This window comes from Triplophysa rosa, linkage group LG7, assembly GCF_024868665.1.
Source record: "Triplophysa rosa linkage group LG7, Trosa_1v2, whole genome shotgun sequence".
NCBI classification, from domain to species: Eukaryota; Metazoa; Chordata; class Actinopteri; order Cypriniformes; family Nemacheilidae; genus Triplophysa; species Triplophysa rosa.
Window position 1 is genome coordinate 7838031 of NC_079896.1, and position 20227 is coordinate 7858257.

The 20227-nt window shown below is 37.5% G+C and overlaps 1 protein-coding gene across 3 annotated transcripts in view; it reads right to left on the reverse strand.

Moving 5' to 3' along the window:
- Window positions 1–7216: 7216 nt before the first annotated feature.
- The window catches only part of wwc3 (WWC family member 3), a 39744-nt gene continuing 26733 nt past the window's right edge, over window positions 7217–20227 (reverse strand). The window contains exons 6-23 of one of the 3 annotated variants that reach the window (XM_057338764.1): window positions 19422–19551; window positions 18846–18977; window positions 18672–18745; window positions 15488–15736; window positions 14045–14134; window positions 13217–13764; window positions 13017–13137; window positions 12626–12703; window positions 12462–12548; window positions 12173–12368; window positions 11316–11477; window positions 10607–10710; window positions 10363–10510; window positions 10105–10269; window positions 9863–9955; window positions 9542–9778; window positions 8808–8935; window positions 7217–8331 (exon numbers count right to left, since the gene is read on the reverse strand). In XM_057338764.1, the coding sequence (XP_057194747.1) occupies window positions 8265–8331; window positions 8808–8935; window positions 9542–9778; window positions 9863–9955; window positions 10105–10269; window positions 10363–10510; window positions 10607–10710; window positions 11316–11477; window positions 12173–12368; window positions 12462–12548; window positions 12626–12703; window positions 13017–13137; window positions 13217–13764; window positions 14045–14134; window positions 15488–15736; window positions 18672–18745; window positions 18846–18977; window positions 19422–19551 (2809 nt within the window). In that variant the 3' untranslated portion in view covers window positions 7217–8264. Of the gene's footprint in view, window positions 8332–8807; window positions 8936–9541; window positions 9779–9862; window positions 9956–10104; window positions 10270–10362; window positions 10511–10606; window positions 10711–11315; window positions 11478–12172; window positions 12369–12461; window positions 12549–12625; window positions 12707–13016; window positions 13138–13216; window positions 13765–14044; window positions 14135–15487; window positions 15737–18671; window positions 18746–18845; window positions 18978–19421; window positions 19552–20227 lie in introns of all 3 variants that reach the window. The other 2 variants (XM_057338765.1, XM_057338763.1) reach the window with 2 other exon arrangements.

The window sequence follows — 20227 nt, forward strand, 5'->3', positions numbered from 1 at the left end:
GAGAACAATTTGTAGGGGAAATGCCAGTAAGTTTTTTTCTTTTGGCCAGGAGAAATGAGGAACTCAGAAGATGAAAGAAAATCGTCCTTGTTTCCTGTAGTGCCCTTGATCTCATGCTACTGTTTGTCATCGCCTGACCATTACTCAACAAAAGGAGAGCCGCTCAAAGTTTACACATTTTTTTCGCTTGTTACATCCTGTTTGCCCAAAGATCTGTGGGAAATGCCTAGTTTTTTATATATATTTTTTAAATAGCAAGGATGCAAAAGTATACACTGACCACATATTGTAAACATGCTATTGAAAAACATTTATTTTTTTCACAAACAATATAGAACTGGTTTCATCACTTAAAACTGTAATTAAATTAAATTTAGGCTTGGGCCTCTCGTTCCAGAAATGACGAATTGCAATAGGACAGAATATGTAAATACGACAGGTTAAATATTTATCAACTGTTGCCATAGCAACCAAGTCCCCCTGTATGGCTTTGACCTAAGGGTTATTTTACTGTTTAATTGTGGTTGCAGTTGTGTGATGGAAAGGCCTTATAATAAACCTCTGCAGTCTTTGTATCAATGTGCATAACCAAATATTGTTACATATTTGTTATGTCTGGATAGAGGAGTGTTTGCCGAGTTCTCCACTAACCACACTGGCTGGTGAGATACTGATCATATCCCAGAAGCCACTGGAGCCACAGAGAGTCAGTGGCGCTCTCCAACAATCACACAAGAAGTAAAAATGAGGACCATATGATTTGTAGATTGGGCACAAATATTAAATCACGTAAAATTATTTACATCACTCAGAGCGTAGATTTTTTTCACTGACTTAAATAACATTAGTGAGGGTTCTGAAGCAAAATAAATATATTTACAATTATACTTTAAGATTTGAAGGGATTTCAATAGCAAATGTATGCCCCCTTTGCTTGCAGTCTGGTAGGACTATGAAAGTCCTTTGAAAAACCATGGAGAGGATGCAGATTTACAAAGATTCATATGAGAGATGACAATGTTTCACTGCGCTGTTATTACAGGTTTCGTGTATAACTCTCAGTTTCAGATTCCATTCATTTGCTCATCCATAATTTTCGAAAAAAACACCCGAGCACCGAAAAGGTTTGGCACCTGTAGTGTAGAGTTAAATCTTATGATTTACAATGACTGATGCCTGCCAGAAAATCTCATTTTCCATTCTGGTTGTCCATTTGAGAAGCTATTTTGGTTTCGATCTTTTATCCAGGGCTTACTCATGCTGATTTAAAAAAAAGACGTCTGCAAGTATTTTCCAGATAGTAGCTGGAAAAACTACAAATCATGGAGAATGTACTGTGTAAATCACTCTGACATGCAGCAGTAAAGCCCGTTTTATATACATTCTACATTGCTTACTCAAATATTTATTATGAATGTGCAGTGGTGTTTTATGATGTTTATTACAAAACTATTTTCTTATAAAGCAGCAGTCCCCAGTGGAGCTATCTGACACAGAGAAACTCTTTAGTTAACCACATGAGACAGACAGTAATGCCGTAAGTCTTTCCTTGACTGTGGCCTAACCGCAGCTTGCCTTTCTTCACTGCCTTTTTTGTTCCGGCCCACAACAGCAGAAACATCCACATCCACTAGAGAGCGAGATAGAAAATCAGCTCAAACATTTGTAGAATTACGGTTTTTGCAGATATTTATGGCTATACCATCAGTATGCTATAATCATTAACCAAACAAAGCTAGCATTTGTTTTGTGAATTGATTCTTTATGTGATATCTAAAAAATCCCAACTGCACATAATGATAAAAAGAAGCAAAAATCTGAGTTTAGTGTCAGCCACCATAGTCCTTCAAAAGGGAGGGGTGAGGGGTGGAGTGAGCAGTTGGTTGGAATTCACAACCTCACTACTAGATGCCCCAAAATTTCATACACTGGAACTTTAAATGAGAAACAGTAAAAGTTACAAATAGATTGGTTGACTTGTATAAAATGTACCAAATCAAAGCTTTTTATCATCAAAAGCCATTCTTTTAAAACGAACCATTTAATCGCCATTTCATATACATTTTGTGCTTTGTAACCCAGAGGCAACATCACACCATAAAGTGTAATATGTTCATCCAATGTTTTTGAAATATTATTTAAATAAAACATGTTTTTGCTGTTTGGCAGAGAGGGGTGTTTTCTTTTGGAGATGTCCAGTTGAGTGGGAGCGAGGGCGAAGCGAACAAAGGGGCAGAAGCAGGCCGCGCTGTTCCCACACTATGATGTAATCATCCAGTGGCAGGGGGATCCTCTGATTTCCTGAAGACTTTAATGGATAACAGACAGAAGAACACAATAACAACTCAACTTCTTATTTATCTTTCTTTGTGAGAGTTGAAAGGCCACATGAAGCTCACGCTCTCAAGATAGATTGAGATCGCAAACACATAAACGTCACAAGAAGATTTGTACATTACATTAATTCAGACATTCACATGGAGTTTGTTTTAAATTATTGAATCATTAGGGAAGCAGTTTTTTTGGATGCTAAGGTTAATTTGATTATAAAGAGGGCGGGACTGGATTTGCTTACAACTTCCGACAAACCAATCAAATCTCCCTGTATATTTTCTTCTCATTCCAGAAGGTTTTCACACTGTTATTCACCAACATAGGGGGAAAACACCGTAGCAACTGTTCATGCTGTCTCATGCTGACTTGAACAACCTTAAAGGGATAATTCACCCAAAAATGAAAATTCTGTCATCATTTACTCAGGTTGTTCCAAACCTGTATAAATGTCTCTGTTCTGCTGAACACAAAGGAAGATATTTGGAAGAATGTCAGGAATCAAACCGATCTCATCCCCTATTTACTGCCATAGTATTTATTTTCCCTATATGGCAGTAAATGGAGGATGAGATCTGTTTGATTACTAAAATTCTTCCAAATATCTTCCTTTGCGTTTGGAAGAACAAAGAAACTTATATAGGCTAAAATGATGTTCATGCCTTCCATGTCCATGTTTAATATCAAGATAAAGCTTTGAGATGTGTTTAATATTGTTAATTTAATGAGATTATCTGAAAGTCTATTCTGCTAAATTACAGTATTTTGTCAGACAACCTAAAAAAATTACATTTTCAAAAATTTTTTTTAATTAAGGCTAAATCAACCTAATTACTGTACTTTAAGTTACATAACTGTTAAAGTACTTTCAAGAGTAAGATCGGGTATTGCTCAAACAGAATCCTTTTGAATACAGTGCTGTACTTCTTACGTATATCTCATAAATATCCCATTTATTTTGGATAATATTTAAACAGTCTTCTCCACATCATCACTCTGTCTCTAAACGGCCATTCATGTGTGCCTTAAATACCACAGTAATTGGAAACAGGTGTAAAGTTGTTATACTATACACTAGGGAGGGCAGGTCTATATCTCAGCGTGTAGTTTAGAGAGAAACACAGACTCCAGTCACAGAGAGTGCAGCAGGGAAACTGGGAGACTTTGTCCCTTGTCTTTACTGGTCTCTCCTTGACTACTGATGCTGAAATGAAGCACAATGGAGCAGAAGATTTACAGGGTCAAAAAAAGCAAAAGAAGTGAAGGCCAAATTTTAACTTGTTCGCTCTTTTTGAGAGCAGATATTCCAAATAATACTGTGAGAATATCATGCATTTCTGAAAAAATCTCAATTAAAATTAGAAGGTGATTCATGGTTTTCAACTGGTTTTGCTTCACATGCCAGATTAATATACAGTATACATCAAATGACATCAAAAGACAACAGAGTACCAAAAATTTAACGAACAAAGGTCAAGTTTCCTCAAATCAAACAAACTCATTTGAAAATTATTAATATTATTAGTTACTGCATTGGCTCAACAACATACATTAAACAGAAAACCTATTTATTTTGCAATCCTAAAAATGGATGATGAAATGATTAGTATCTTTATTATAATTTTACTGAGCATTATTTTTCCCTGCTGTTGCAAAGACAAAACTCCCTTACTTTATTTTTGAATCCTCAAGTCTGTTTGAGAAAACTTAACGGTCAGAAAGACCTATTTTTTACATTATTTAGATAGATATTTGAAATTTTGAACAATATCTACACGAAGATGCATGTGTTATTAATAAGATGTATCTTTTGTAGGCAAATGCTTAGATAAAGACATTGCACCATTTAAACCTGATAGCTTTTGCCTGACCTTGACTGATAAATCAAATCGGATACTGCCGTTTATTTTTATAACTGCTATGATATCAAAGAAGTATTTCCTGGGAGGTGAGGCGCATGCCTGGCAGGAAGATGTTTGTGTAGAAAGAGATAACTGCCGTTCACCAGATGAGATTACTTTACTTGGCATTTTAATGCCTGTATGTTTTAGGGGGAGGCTGTGGGGGCTTGTATTAGATGACTTTTAAAGACAAATGCGTAATAAGCATTGAATCCTGTGTATGACTCATCTGTCAACAGCACTTCAGTCAATGACAAAAATGGACGTGCGAGATGATAAAAAAGATGAATGTTTTTAGAATCTTGTTGAAAACTCAAGCCAACTTCCTAGACCATGTATTCGTGCTGGTTTCATGTCACTTTGAAAAATTACGCAATCATTTTCTGCAGACGTCTGATTTATTTACTTAAAATCGTCAAGTATAACCATGAAGTAAAAATGTAAATAACCTACGTATACTTTTAATAACCATTAAAACTTATTTTATCGAAATATGAAACTTTTGGTTTTCATTTAAGTGTCTTTTTAAAGGCAAAATGTCAAATTTTAAAACTTCACACAGTTACCTCCCGAACTGCAGCATCCTTCACAACTTTCAAAAAATAGCTCAAAACATACCTGTTCCACGTTTATTTGACTAACCAATAACTGCTTATGTCTTGTCTCTTGTCCAAAAAAAAAACTTTGTTCATTCTCTCCTTTGCTTACTCCAGCTTTGATCCTCCTAGCACGGCCTTGTAAACTAACGGTACTGTTTAGCGTGTTGACAAAATGTTTATATGCTCTCCACTTGTAAGTCGCTTTGGATAAAAGTTTCTGCCAAATTAATAAATGTAAATGTACAAAAACTAACATTAAAAAAAACAATAAATAAAAAATATTTATATTTTCTATAAAAATTTGAATCTATCTACAAAAACAGGTATTACAGTTGACATTATTCACTTCAGCATTATAAACAGACTCATTATTTACTTACAACCATTTTTTTATAATATCCACAAGGTTGCACTATCTTTATTATCTGTTTACACTTCCATTATAAGTGAACAATAATTCTAAACAATACATTTCTATACTGTTCCTTTCACAGCCACAAAAACCTCAGGAGTCAAGCTGCACAGGTGGGAAAAGATATGAAATATGTTTCTGTTATAGAATAACAGCTGTGGGTCAGACATTGAAACATAATTCTCTGAGATTTGACAGCATTTTGAGCATACCTCAGGAGTAATATCTTAAGTGGAATCTCGGCCTCCTTCGTCTGCCAGACTCTAATCTTTACATATGAATGGTTGGTATCTCCTGGCTTTAAAACAACTCTCACATGTGCATTTTTCTCCATCTGCCTTATCTCCCTCTCCCTCAATTGAGCAGACAGCAAACCCATCAACATTCAGACACAGACCCACTGTTTCTGGATTTTATGCTCCAGCAGTATTTTCCTTTCACTTTTAAAGATGTCTTTACACACCTAGGTTAAAGCTGCTCTTGTACACTTCTTCTGGATTCTTGATTTACTGTCGCATTCAATCCAAAACATAATATGCCAGTTTGAATGCACCTTAAACTTATATACTGCATGTGTGTCATATCAGATTCACCTTCTTTATCTGCCTTTGCATTGTGAATATAGCATTTTCAAGTTGTTTTGCTAAAAATGTGTTAAAGGAAAGCCCCACAGCCCTAAGTGAACCTGTACAAACATGCTCCATTACCATTGGCGAGTCAAGAGGTGACCATCTGGCATGAAACAACAAGTAAAGACTTCATTAAATAAGAACAGCAAATCCGTATGCATTACATAATTACATTGTATTGAACAGTTGAGGCAATGGAACCACTAGGGAGTTTTTCAGCAGATTAAATTGGGGTCATGACTTTTAGGGTCTCAGTAGGGAATTTGTGTATGAAACAGCTTTATTGACAGAGACAGAGATATAGACCTAACCGGTCATGTGTATTGTAAGTGCACTAAAGACAATTTGAGTGTCCACATACTGTATATATGGCCATACACCATCTTCCACACTGACAAGGAGCAGTCTTGACCCATGGAGAATCATTCAAGAGTGATAAGGAGTGCTTACGTACCAGGCCTCCCAAAGCTCAGATTCATAGCTGGGAATGTGGGGAGTCTTGATTGATTGAAAGAAAAAAGTCCAACAGCTGCTTTACCTATGAACACCAGATAATATGAGCAGTTTTCTGGAACGTTGAATTATTTTGGAAACAAAACTGTTAATGATATTAAGCATGACGATGATGACGCCCCCAAAAGTGGCAAGGAAAAATCTGTCAGCCATGGTGTCTATTTTTTTAGTCACCGTGAACAGAAGTTGAGATTGACTTCTTTTCCGTATCGTGACGTATATCCGAGTGAAACGGCTTCTGAAATGTGAAAAAATGTAGGGCGGGGCTTTATTTTGCCTTTCCATTTTTGATTGGTTTGTTGTAAGTTGGGCTAAAAATGCCTGGCCATTGGACAGTGAGTATAGTCCTACCTCTTTTTTGTTGCTGACGTCATGTGGTCAGGAGTTGTTGTTGAGAGGGGGAGAGGAGTTTAATGTTTTTGATTAAAGATTACGAGTGCAAATAAATTTTGAAAAAATAATGTGTGCACGGATAAATCATTTATAATAATCACTGCAACACTGTGTAAAACACTTAGAATTTTCCTGTTTGATTACTTTAAGGATTATCAACAACAGATTTACTTAATTTGTTTCAGCAGAAATGCGGCACTTTCATTTCTGTTGGGGAAAATTTTGATAATCGCGATAATTGCGGTTTTAGTGAAACTTTAATGAGGGGCTTTTATGCCCACGTGTGGCTTTAAACATCATTAATGATTAGAACAGCAATTTCGTTCTATTTTTAAACAACAGTTTATGTTTATAGTGTTAAAATTTCCATTAATGTTCCAGATCTGATGAATGTGCATTGCATCTATTTAAAACATCAAAGCCAGGGAAAGTGCTGGAGTGGACTGAAATAATTTATGGCATCACTTGCTTTTTCTTTGATTTGTACATATTAGGGCATAAAAAGGCAATGCATACATATGATCATATTTAACAATAACCGTCACAATAATAAATGTAAGAATTTTGCAATGTCAAATCTGAACACAGGAACCGGTTGGAAATGCCACCTACTGGACAATTTATACATTTATAATCCACTTATGTTATAAATGCAAATGTTATAATTTAAATATTAGATATAAATATATTGAAGGACATCTGTAACAAAACAAAGCATTGGCCCAATCTTAAGCTCATCATTATTCACCAACAGCTGCACTTTTACCGTTTAATGCTTCAAGATGTTTTTACATATAACATAAAAAACTGAAACAGTGTTTCATATCTATATATTGAAAAGTAATAATTAATATTAATAATTTTAATAGAATAACAGCACAAGGGACAACGACAACTGCAATAAAAGTGGATCAAAAAAGTGACATTAAGTAAATAACTTTAAAGAGTCAGGTAACAGAAACAAAATCAGCCAAAAATTCCATTCTACTGTACGTCCAAAAACACTTACAGTAAGTGCTATTTGTTTTAAGCTTTATAAAATACATTAAAAAGCAGGGAGCAGTTTTATTTCCTTCAAGGAAAAGTACTATAAAATAAGTTACAGTACAGTGAATTTGTCTAAACTGACTTTGTTCCCGTCTTCCAGCCTTAAGCGTAGACATCGAAATATCAGAAGTACATCAAACAGGAGTAAAAAAGATGCTTTGTTCTTTTATAAAACTGTTATTTCCCCCCATTAAACAAGCAGGAGGCCAAGATGTCAATAATTACATAAAATATAGGTGTACGTGTTCATTCTTACTATAACACACACGCTCTCACACACGATTGTTCTGTACAGCTTTCTGTTGTTCCAATGCTGCATATCGAATAACTTTCATCTTTGTGCTGAAATAACTACATTTCTGTTCTAATTACTTCATGGGCATGAATACAAAAAACAAAGACAGATTCTTCATATTTGATAGTGTGGCCTAGGGGGCGCTCACACGTCGTCAGCTGGCAGGGGAGGGATGTTGAATCTTGGTCGAGTAAAGAAAGCCATCTTCTCTCTGTATCAGAAAAGAATGAGAAATTATACATACAGCTATGGAAAAAATGAAGGAGACCACTCCTTAATGCTGATGCTGATGCCTTCAATCAGCATTTTTAGATAGTTTACAGACAAAACTTTTTATTTTATTTTACTTAAACATGTACCTACAAAGAGTAAATAAAAAAACGAGTGGTTTATTTTTTGTGGCTGTATATTATACAAATGCATTTATTTATACTATATTATAGTTTATTATGCATTATAAATACAATTTTAAAGAGCAATGGTCTAATTTCCATAATCTATCATATAGTTTCAGATATCTAAATTATTGTAAATATTGGAGTTATATTGTCAAATCTAAAAGTAATTTGAAAGCAGTATGGTGTGCATTTTGTAGTGTTGTACGACAAAGTTAAGTTTTGAATTATTTTAGGTTTCAAATTGATTTTGATTCAACTTTTGGCCTAACACTCGATATGATGGACTCACTTGAAAGTCTGCACAGGAAGGGGCTCTTTGTGGCTCTGGCCCCTCATTTGTAAAACCTCTTTAGAGGCTTTGCGCAACCTCCTCTCAGCGGCTTCCTCCTGCCTCTGCTCCTGTCTGCTCTGCTTAGACTGAGAAAAACATGCCAAAACACAGAGACATTAAGAAAAGCGAGAGATTATGAATAATAAATTTGACTCCAACATTTAATAGGTATGTCATCTAGGCATGGGCTGAATACCGGTTTCAAGGAATACAGAGGTTTGAAAGAGTCAAGGTTTCAAAACCACTCAAATTTTCTGTGATACAGTTTCTAAGGCAAAAATACACAATTAAGTCATGTAATGCAATGTTTGATGTTTAGGCCTAATATATAGGCTATGACAAAAATACATTTTTTGAAAGAGTATTATACTTAATTTTTACCTGACATATATGTTCCATGAATGTTGGTTAAAAATAAAATGTATTTGTGAACAGTTGAAAAGTTGTTGTTCGTATACGCAGACATTTGAAAATAGCACATTTTAATGTTGTAATCGCAATACCGTGAAACTTTTGCTAAAGGTTATCATACCGTCAAAATATCATACCGGCCCATGCCTAATATAGAATTCTTAATCTTTTATAGAATTCTTTTTTTTCAGGAGAATTTGAGTCAAGCGACTTAAAAGCATTAGGCTATTGCTATAATGTTACAATATATGCAGTCGGTGTAGTGCAAAACAGTCCAGTACCTGTCTCTGAGCTTCACGGAGCAGGTTTCGGAACCGCTCGTCCCGCAGAGCCCAATGAGGGAGATCTGCGGGACCGCGGGGACCCTGCATGGGCTCCTCCAGTCGCAGTTTGAGCTCCCGCAGCGCCGCCAGCTCCTCACTCAGCTGCCTCTGTCGAGTACGGCAGGCCTGGAGGTCCAGCTCCAGGTCCAGAGAAGTACGTGTGGGCTGCTCAGCCAGAGAGGAGCGGTGAGACTGCTGCAGTTACATCAAACACACGTTAGCACAACACCATGATCCAAAACGTTACTGAGGAAAATGTGCGATGTATGTCATTTTAACCTGTTTATATCGCAGAGTTCTTCGTTCAAGAGTGTTTCTGATGAAGGGGGATTTCTTTGGTAGAGTGGAGCTGTCGCTGTCACTACGGTACAACTGAGAAACAGAAAATACTAAGTAAATAGCTATTCGAAATAAAAGGTGATATTAAAAACTGAATTTTCATTTTTGGCAAAACATCTTCTCGAACATCATCATACAACAAAACCGTCAAGTGTATGTGTGAAACATATGTTTTGACTTACCCTACAGACATACTGACTACGTGCTCCAGGTGAGAATGTCTGCGATCTCACTATTGTACTGCTGCGCATGAATGGTGAGCTGTGACCCCAGCGCCCTGCCCTCTCCTTCGGCCGCATTCTCATTGGCTCTGGAAAGACACCTTCTGTGTTGGTTGCCTTGTCCACCTGAAATATACACAAATCATATCCTTAGCCTTTTCCATAGCTTGTATAAATGTAAAAAGTAAATGCACTGTCCAAAATGTGCTTTCAAAATACCTTCACAACTGTATTTCTCTCCGTGGGCTGTAAACAGCGCCTCCCAGAGGTCGTGCAGATACCTTCAGCACACAGACTCTCAGGACAGGGAATGACAAATGCTGTACTGTTACTGCAGCCACTGTCCACCGACTCAGCCTGCCAACTCCTACACAACACACAGCAGTTAGACAGGAGAGAACATACTTTAAATCATCATTTTTGACAGTCAAACGTTATTGGTAAAGGCAGGTAGTGTGTAGACCTCTCAGAAACGGCCTGCTCCTCCTTCCTCTCCAACTCCTCCAGCCCATCTTTACTTCTTTGTAACTCTTTCTTCATGTCCTCCAAATGAGTCACCACTGACAGCTACACGAAAATGGGCAGCAGAGAGAAGACGACATTATTTTCCCAGGAAAAATAAGGAAAACATTATGGTGGGTTATTAAAATAATTACAGTAATGTATGCAACAAGGATGGTTTTTCAAAACATCAAATGGTAACCTTTTCTAAACCTAAATTATTTAGCCTCCTGCAATTGAAAGAAAAGGTTTTTGTATGTTAGATACATGTAATAACACGTATGACGTAATTTCGTTTTTTTTCATATACTGACAGTTTACAGTCAAACTAATACACCTAAAATGGCTTAAATAAAAAAACCACACAAAGCTTTTAGATGGCTTTAAAACAGTGTGCAAATTTTAGAGTTACTTTTATGGCGCTTTAACTAAATACATATGCGTGAATATTTTTTAAATGTATTATTTTGTAAACAAACAAATTTGGAACTACGCAAACAAGAATAAGAAAAAAAAGTCTTAATAAAACAGCTTTTTTTTATTTAAAGTATTAAAAAAATTGAAAGCACAGAGAGTCGACAAGGGTAGTGAAAGCAATTATACTTATTAATCAGAAGGATGTTTGGAGGGATTTTTGGCCCTCCTTATGTGAAGACGTGTTCTGTTCTCACCTCAGCTGGTCCTTGTCCTTCCTGCTCCATTCTACGACTGGGCTGACTGAGGCCTCTGTTCTCAGGCCTGTAGTTTTCTATACTATGGATCTGCAGTTTGTGCCATTGGAAGATCATTTCAGTGCTGCCTGTGCAGTCCGTCAGCGAGACCTGAGCAGAACCCTGAGGTACAAACAGGTATTGATCAGATTAACACATTATTCTTACAAGAATTTAAGAACTTACAAGAATTTGTAACGTTTTAAAAGACAGTAGGGCTGATAAAATGAACAAAAATGTTGCTAATGCTATGTACAATATATGATCATGCTTTAATTTCATCAAATCAAACTATTTTTAAATATTTTTAAAAATCGAAAATTACATAACTAACATATACAGCTACAGAATAAATTAAGAGGCTATTTTAAAGGCCATTTTCAGTTCTTCTGAATTTACTATTTATAGGTATGCATTTAAATAAAATTATTATTTTTGTTATTTTGTTTACAAAATTTCAAACAAAAATATTGTTTCTATTTGCATTTATTTGCAGAAAATGAAAACTGGAGAAACAGGTAAAAATAACAGAAAAGATGGCCTCTATTTGACCTCAAATTACTGCAAAGAAAACATGTTCATATTACAACAGTAATATTTGTACATGTATTTAGAAAAAGCTAAAACATATTTTTTATGTGATAAACTCCATTTTTATCACAGTTTTCATGTGTTTTGTCATGCTGTCAGTCCTTCACATTGCTGTTGCTTTCTGTCACTTCAGAGGTTTGATTTGGTTGAAATTCAACAGATGTTAGACTGGAATGGCCACAATACATGTAGAAATGCTGATTAAATGAACATTTGGAAAGTCTTACCAGCAGCTCCTCCTGAGTAAGTGGCCCGACAGCACAGAGCTTTAGCTGTAAGGCATGGGCCACGGGGCCTCCAGCACTCAGGGGGATCCGAAAACCTTCATTAAAGCTGAGAAGAGATTGAGGCTCCTGGGCCTTACAGCAGTAGTATGTGCATGGCCGACTGGAGTCCACCGGAAGAACATGAATCTTTACAAATCTAAAAAAGAAAAAAATTAAGTTATACAGGTCACTTTTTTGCAGGGCACATCACTATAATAGAGGGGTGTGAGTATGTGATAGGACAACTTACACTTTGCATCCACCTTTGGCAATGGCCTTACTTAAATTTCTCATCTGAAGGACATGCAGCAGCAAAAACATGCCACTGGAATCGTATCTAGAAAAGAGCAGGTGAAAAATAAAAATGAATGGTGCGTAATGAGAATGGTGGGTAAATGTGTATGTGATGCTTACAGAAGGCCAAGCTGAATCTGAACCGGCTCTGAGGGTGTGACATCTTGAGCAAAAGTAACTTCATCAACTTCTTCTGTCCTGCTGGAGGTAAGAATAATTATGTTAAAGCCACGCTTAACAATTCCTGCTTTTTTTTATTCATCATCCTAAATAACTGTAGCAATGGTGGCTTTGATCCTTAAAGGGATAGTTCACCCAAAAATAAAAATTCTTTACTTACCTGCCCTCGTCATTCCAAACCTGTATGACTGTAAATATCTTGTTTTGTGTTCCAAAAAAGAAAGACACACATACAGGTTTTGATTGACTCGAGGGCGAATAAATGACGACAGAATTTTTGTTTTTGGGTGAACTGTCCCTTTAAAATCTTTAAAAGAGAATCTTCTCCAACCTTCTGCTCCAGGCTTCAAAAACCCCACTATCTGTCGCCAAAACGTCTTCGTTCACTCCTGCAGACACACGTCTTGCTCTTCTGCTGGTCCTGTTCGCACTTTTACAGCGCAGAGTCACTCCTATACAGAATCACAAATACAGTATGTACAAACACAAAAAAACTCGATACAGTCAAAATTCTCATTACTATATCTGTACCCGTGGAGCTATGTGTTCCCTGGAGACCTCCATCACGATGGCTTTTCTCCTCCAGGTGGTGTGTAGCGCCTGGGCCTCCCACTTCTACTTCCCCAGGAAGAGAAGTCTGCAGATGGGTTTGGGTCTGACCCCGCAGGCCTTCCAGAAGCCCCCTGCTGGCCACTTCCATGTACTCCTCAGTCATCTGGGCTAGAGGACAGTCCTGCGGGGCCGAGTGGTACGGGGTGTCCATGGGGGAGCTGGGAGGGGAGAGGGAGGAGAGGGAGGAGCGAGAGGAGAGGGAGGTGAGAGACTGCGGTGTGTCGTGGGAGCGTTTGGGGCCGAAGGCCGAACCGTCCCTGCTGTGGGTCTCTAAGGGGAGAAGGTAGCGGAAAGACGGGTCTGGAACATCAGAGCTGCCCTCTGGACGCTCATACTGGGGCAGGCCGTAGATGTCTGTGAAGCTGACGGAGCTGAGAGATCCACGGCTGGAGGCTAAAGACCCACGACTGGAGGCCAAAGAGCCACGGCTGCTGCTGGATGACACCGTCAGGTTACTGGCTGAGAGACTATACAAAGAGAAATATGGTTTGATGTTGATTTATTAAAGGGTTGATTACCCAAAAATGAAGATTCTTTTATCATTTACTGTTGGACTTTTTTCTTTCTGCAGAACACAAAAGAAGATATTTTGAAGAATGTCGGTAACCAAACAATGTCGGCCACATTGACTTCTATTGATGGACACAGAACCGCCAAAACATTTCTCAAAATATCTTCTTTTGTTTTTCCCAGATGAAAGTTCATGAGGGTTTAAACTCTGTGTGTGTGTGTGTGTTTGCGATTGACCTCTTTAGCTGTGAATGTAGATACGTGGTGACACGAGTGGCCTCCTCGAGATGTCTCATAAGTACATTCCTCTTCTCCTGCAGTAATATCCTACAAAGCACATACACACATCATGTAAAAATGTTATGGATTTGCCACATTTAAAAGGGGCTCAATCATGTACAGTACATCAAAAAAATCTCACTCAAACATTTTGTGGCTCATAATGTGATATTCAGAAAAGACATAAATATGTAGAGCACAACAGAAAAACATGCAGGTGGTATATGGAAGCAGATGAATATTGACGCAATCTGAAATGACCCTTATGTGTCTCACCTGATCCGGCACCAACACATCTGCTGTGCTCAATAGGGATATAAGGGCACCCGTATATACATTCACAGGCATATAGAAAACATTTACTCAACTATTTTGCTTGCAAGATTTCCAGATAACAAGTACATAATTCTACCGCCATGTTAGGAATAGAGGTATTTAATGTTTACAAAACATGCTCTACTTTGTTCAAGATTTTGCCATTTTTATTTTTTTCATGATGGACCTTTTGGCTTGCCATACAGTATATCCAAAGTCCAAAAATATTATTTCTTCTAGGGCACAAATAGATTTGCTGCATTCATTTTGTATAAGTGACCGACGTTATCATGGTTTGGATGTCATGTATGATTTCTAAACTACACATTTTTGTAGATTAATTTCTATAATATTCCAACAGGCTGGGTGTGCTGTTAAGTCTGTGTTGTGAAAATTACAGAATCGTACAGAACATTGTAAATTAAAGGAATAACTCAAATTCCAATCTCACTGGTTATTGTATGTCTTGTGATGAAACAACATATGACAACTAGTCACAAGACGCAGGCCAATGAGATATGAAGTTACAAATGTGTCGTAATATTTGAAATTAATGCTTGTATATAACTGCTGTCCTTCTGAATCCTTGTATCACCGTCATTTGTGATTTTTCTTTTTTCTCATGAATCCTTATTATTAGTCATCCTTTATGTTTGTCACTGGATTTTCCAAATATCTAACCAATAAAAGGATTAAAAAGTGCTCAACTTTGCCAACACAGTATTTAATCATTTAAAAATGCAGTTCCTCTTCATAAAAAACATTGAATTTGGAGATCCAAGGTATCAGAAGGACAGCGACGATATGCTTGTTGTAATATTATAGTTTCGCTTACGACATTTATTCACGCACTGGACCTGTTTGTATTAATATATTATATGCATATGAATTCACAGATATCTTTATAAAATAAAAGTCTTGTCCGTCTTGTATGATGCATGAGTGTGGGTAACTATTTTCATTTTGCTAAATTTTGATTTCCTCAAATTTTCGTTTTTAGGTTAACTATTCCTTTAAACTATTTTACTTTAAAACAACAAATTCAATATGTCTCCTTTAAAATGTATAAAATGACTCTGGTTATACCTCTGATTGGCTCCCTGACTCTGGACAATCTGGGCTTTGTGCACCTCCTCCTCGAGCTTTTGTTTCTCCTCCTGCAGCTGAAACAGAGTCTCTGGTGAGTGTTGCTGCTGGCTGAGCAAAGTGATCTCCTGCAGTAGAGCTTCTTTCTCTCGCAGCAGCAGCAGACAGTCCCAATCCCTGTCAGCTTCTGCACGTCCAGACCAGCTCTCACTGTCCAACTGAGCCAACTGATGCTGAATACTGGACATCCTAGAGAGAGAGACACAGAGGAAGCATTTCACACAGAGAGCAACAACTCTATAATTTCACACTGAGGCTAATATACAATTCTGCATGTCAAAAGAATAAAACAGCAAAATAAAAGCAAAATGTTGCAAAATACATTTTTATAAGTGAAAGTAATGCAAATGCAGGTTAATGGCTGGTAAGAAATATTTATTTTTATTGAATTTTTCTGTCAACAAAAATGGTGAAATGTTACATTTTGACTCTGGATACACAAGAGGTTCCAAAACTTTAAAGGTGGGGTGCCACTGTGTTTCATGCATTCTGACTTCTTTACAACGTTAAACGTGATGGCTTATCATGCTTAACATGGTCAACCTGTCAAAAAACGAGTTGGACATACAGTATCACATAGTATTTCTGTGCTCGATCAGTATAGGTTTCGGAAAGTTTTTTTCGAAGATGAAAATCTGTTTCGTAACAACTTTTCTTAGTCCCTTATTGGACAATTCTCCCGGAAAAGCACGCCCACACGTCAACCCGCCAGAGCGAGAAGAAAGAGCATGCCCACGCATCAACCAGGGAGAGCGGGAGAAGAAGCATGCAAACACGTCAACCAGCTGAAGCAAGAGAGAGTGAGAGCACTGCGTTCGCGAAGTTCAGCTGTGTTTGTTTGTTCACTACATTTCGGTGATGAATGTTAAATGAACGGTGGATATAACGCTGGATTTGGAGATCATTTAAAACTGATAGATGAATCAAAATATATCGATATAGCTAAAGCATAATGATGTAATAAAAACAGTTGATCCATATTGGTGAAAGTGAGAGACTACATTTTGAATGTTTATATATTCTCAGTAAGCTGGTTTCCATCACTCTGGTTTTATTCGCATTTTGAAGTTTCGCCAAATTTCGAATTAAAAACCCTTAATTCGCAAAAAGTTTTTACGCTCGCTTGAGGTGGTTTTTCATTTTTGCGAAAAAGGGTTCATGCGAATAATGGGAGATGGAATCGCATTTGCCGAATAAATTCCTCCAAAAAGTCACGTAATTGCACTATGAGACGGCGTAACCTGACTAACCAGAGAACTGATCTTGTTACACAGCATAAGAAATGTTGTTATGGTCATTCTTAAATGCCTGAGCAAAGTCGTCAAGTATTTCTGTAATTGCCTCTTAGAACTGTCACGACTGTGTTTCCCGAACAGCAGGCATCCACAAAAGCACCGCATTTATTGTGTTTCGTAATCGTCTGCTTGCGCTTGTATTATTCTATATGAAAATCATTATATTCCGTGGCTTCTCTTACTTTTCTTACTGATATTTAGTGGCAGTTTATTAGGAAGTGACGGTTGACTATTTGGATGGAAACGGTGCTTATTCGAAAATGTTTTATGCGATATTCCAATTTTGCGCATAAGCTAAATTCGCAACTTTGGATGGAAACCCGGCTAATGAAATAAAAGAAAGCCTAAAAAAACCTGAATCTGATTTGATGAGGGCTTTATTTCTAAATAAAGAAATAATTTGAATAACACCCTAAAGTAATAATAGTGTAATTGCATTTATTATGAGATGCAAAGGAATGACAGCTTTATGTTTTCATGTGAATTAACTGTGTTTATGCGTTTTGGAGTTAACACATTGTGAGTCAGTCAGAGAGAGCATGCAAGTTTCCACAGCTTTCTCACTCACTCGCTTCACCTCTTTTCCTTTCTCTCGCTCTCTCTCTGATGTCATAGCTGGCACTTTGCAGTTACAGTAGCTCTGTTGCCATGGAAACATGCATCTTGTAAAGTGGCCTGCATGGGGACAAAAGCTAATGCACCCATACCTCCTAAAATATAGAGGAGTTCCCAACTGCAATGTAGGCCACACCAATCCACCCATGCACTTTAATACAAGACAAGCTATTATAATCTAAAGTAATAGCAGCAATATTATTGCATGTAAAGTCTAGCCACTAGTGAGTTTCCCCTGATGAGGCGAATCATCAGCAAACCTTCATGAAGTTCAGAAAGACTGAATGAATAAGTTAACTTAGTCAACCTGAAGTCAAAATGATATTATGAAGAACGTTGACCCCATTGACTTCCATTGTATGACACAAACCACAAAAACATTTCTCAAAATATCTTCTTTTGTGTTCCACAGAAGAAAGAGTTGTATACAGATTTTGAATGTCATAAGGGTAAATAAAAGATGACAGAATTTTTAGTTAACCAATGTAACAAAGCTCAATAGAAGGGAAGGAAGGAGGCGGGAACCGGCGAACATTTAACAAACTTTAATGAAAATAAACAAACAATAATCCAAGAACAAAAGACCGGCAGCCACCTCACGGTCGACTGCCGGCCACACAAACATAAACAAACTTAACAGTTTCCGGGCCCGGTCCTCTCTCGTCGGCAGTCCCGTCGCTCGTCCTCTTATGCTCCCTAGCTCCCCGTGAGGCATGCGGGACCGGTGCGCGTACAGCTGACACTCATTATCACTCACGCCACCGGCCCCGCCTTCCTGCCCCACGGCTCTCGTCCCGCCTTCCTCGCTACAACCAACCACCAAGCAAAAACTCATAATTCCATAGCAACTGTACTACAATGCAATTATTACTGATAACAGCTCGGCAACAGCGTTGAATCACCCTGACAACCACTCAGACCACCTTAGCAACATCATTGCATCACCCTGACAACCACACGGACTACCTTAGCAACAGCATTGCTTCACCCTGACAACTACTCCAGAACACTTCAGCAACAGCACCACATTGCCATGACAACCATTCTGAACATTTACACACTACAGTGTTTTACAGCAGCAAGGACACCAACATATTTATACAGAAAATCTAAAAAATAAAGTCGCAAATTGACACTGATGTATCCAGTTTGTTGCACTGTAATAAATATAAACAAATAAAATAAAATATAAATCTGTTTATAAGTCCACTTACTTCTTCTTTGCCTCCTCATACTGCCAACTGAGTTTGACTCTGTCTGCTAGTAATGAGGACTCTGGGGTGCCAAACTGTAAGAGAGAAGCCGCCATAAAAAAATATAATAATAATAATAATAATAAGACTTTTTCATTGTCAAAACTTTTATCTCATAAACAGTCGCCGACAAACCTCTCCCATCAGATCCGTTTGACAGCCAGTATCAGTGTACTGTTGAACACTACAGGAGTCACCCAGCGTTTCTGCATTGTTGGCCACCTCATTAATGGAGTCGCAGAAGTTCAATGTCAGCTTGGCCAGGCTCTATATTCAATGAAAGACAAAATTACAAATAATACAGTATTATTCATCAAACAGGTTCTTTCTTGGAACACAAGATGGCAGCACCTCACTAAATAAAAGCAACTTCAAGGGAAGATGGGAGGTTTTAAAGGGATAGATCACCCAAAAAGGAACATCCTTTTATCATTTCTTCACCCTCATGTCAATCCAAACCTGTGTGACTTTCTTCAGTACACATTACACAAAAGAAGATTTTGTGAGCAATGTTGTAACCAAACAATATTGGATCCTATTGACTTATATTGTCTGGACACAAAACCACTGAGGCATTTCTCAAAATGCTGCATCTTCTTTTGTGTTTCACAAGAGACTGTGAATGGTCTGGAATGTCATTTTTGAGTAAACCTTTAACAGCAACTCTTTCATGACAGAATCTATGAAGGCGATGGACTGGGTGTAGCCGACCTGGATGAGGTCCTGCCTCTCCTTCTCGCCGGTGCTGATGGCCTTTTTAATGCTGCGCAGCTCACTGAAGATGGCCTGTGCTTCATCTAACTTATAGTTCGTTTGACTGCTGGACATCTTCCGGTCAATTCTGTAAAAAAACAGAGAATCTGTGTGTGAGTGTGAGAAAAAGAACAATGACTGATAAATTGCTTTGGGGGTAAACATGCTGTTCATTTCTCTCTTATACACAGAAATAAAACAGAATAAAGAAAACTTAAATATTGTTTGTGGTAAATGTGTCAAAGATTAATGCAGGCTAATAAAAGCAGAGCCAGGAAAAGCAGTTATGAACCGCCATCCAATTCATACAATATCATGTTAATGCCCATTCAACACCAAGAATGTGATTGGCTGTCAATGCTTTATCATTTATCAACTGTAAAAACTTGCTCTGAAAATGATCCCAAAGAAATTGTTCCTCTGTAACATCATCTTTGTGATGTAAATGACATTTTAAATGAAAATGTAAATGTATTAAATTTAGAAAGATTGAAGGAAACTGTGGGAGATGAGAGCAATAGATGTGAGGTTAGATTTAGTAAATCTTGTCCTGTCTTACACACTGGTTAACCATTTAGCTATGTTGAAATAATATTGTTTTAACTTAAACCAGCTTCTGGTCTCAAAGGCATATTAATTAGGCGAGTGAAACTGGAGATCACCATGCTAAAACCCTCCCGTCTGGGAATGTCTGTGGCCAAAGCACTGTGGGATATTTATCCTCTAGTCCAGAGTGTGCCTGACAGGATACCGTTCTTGAAACA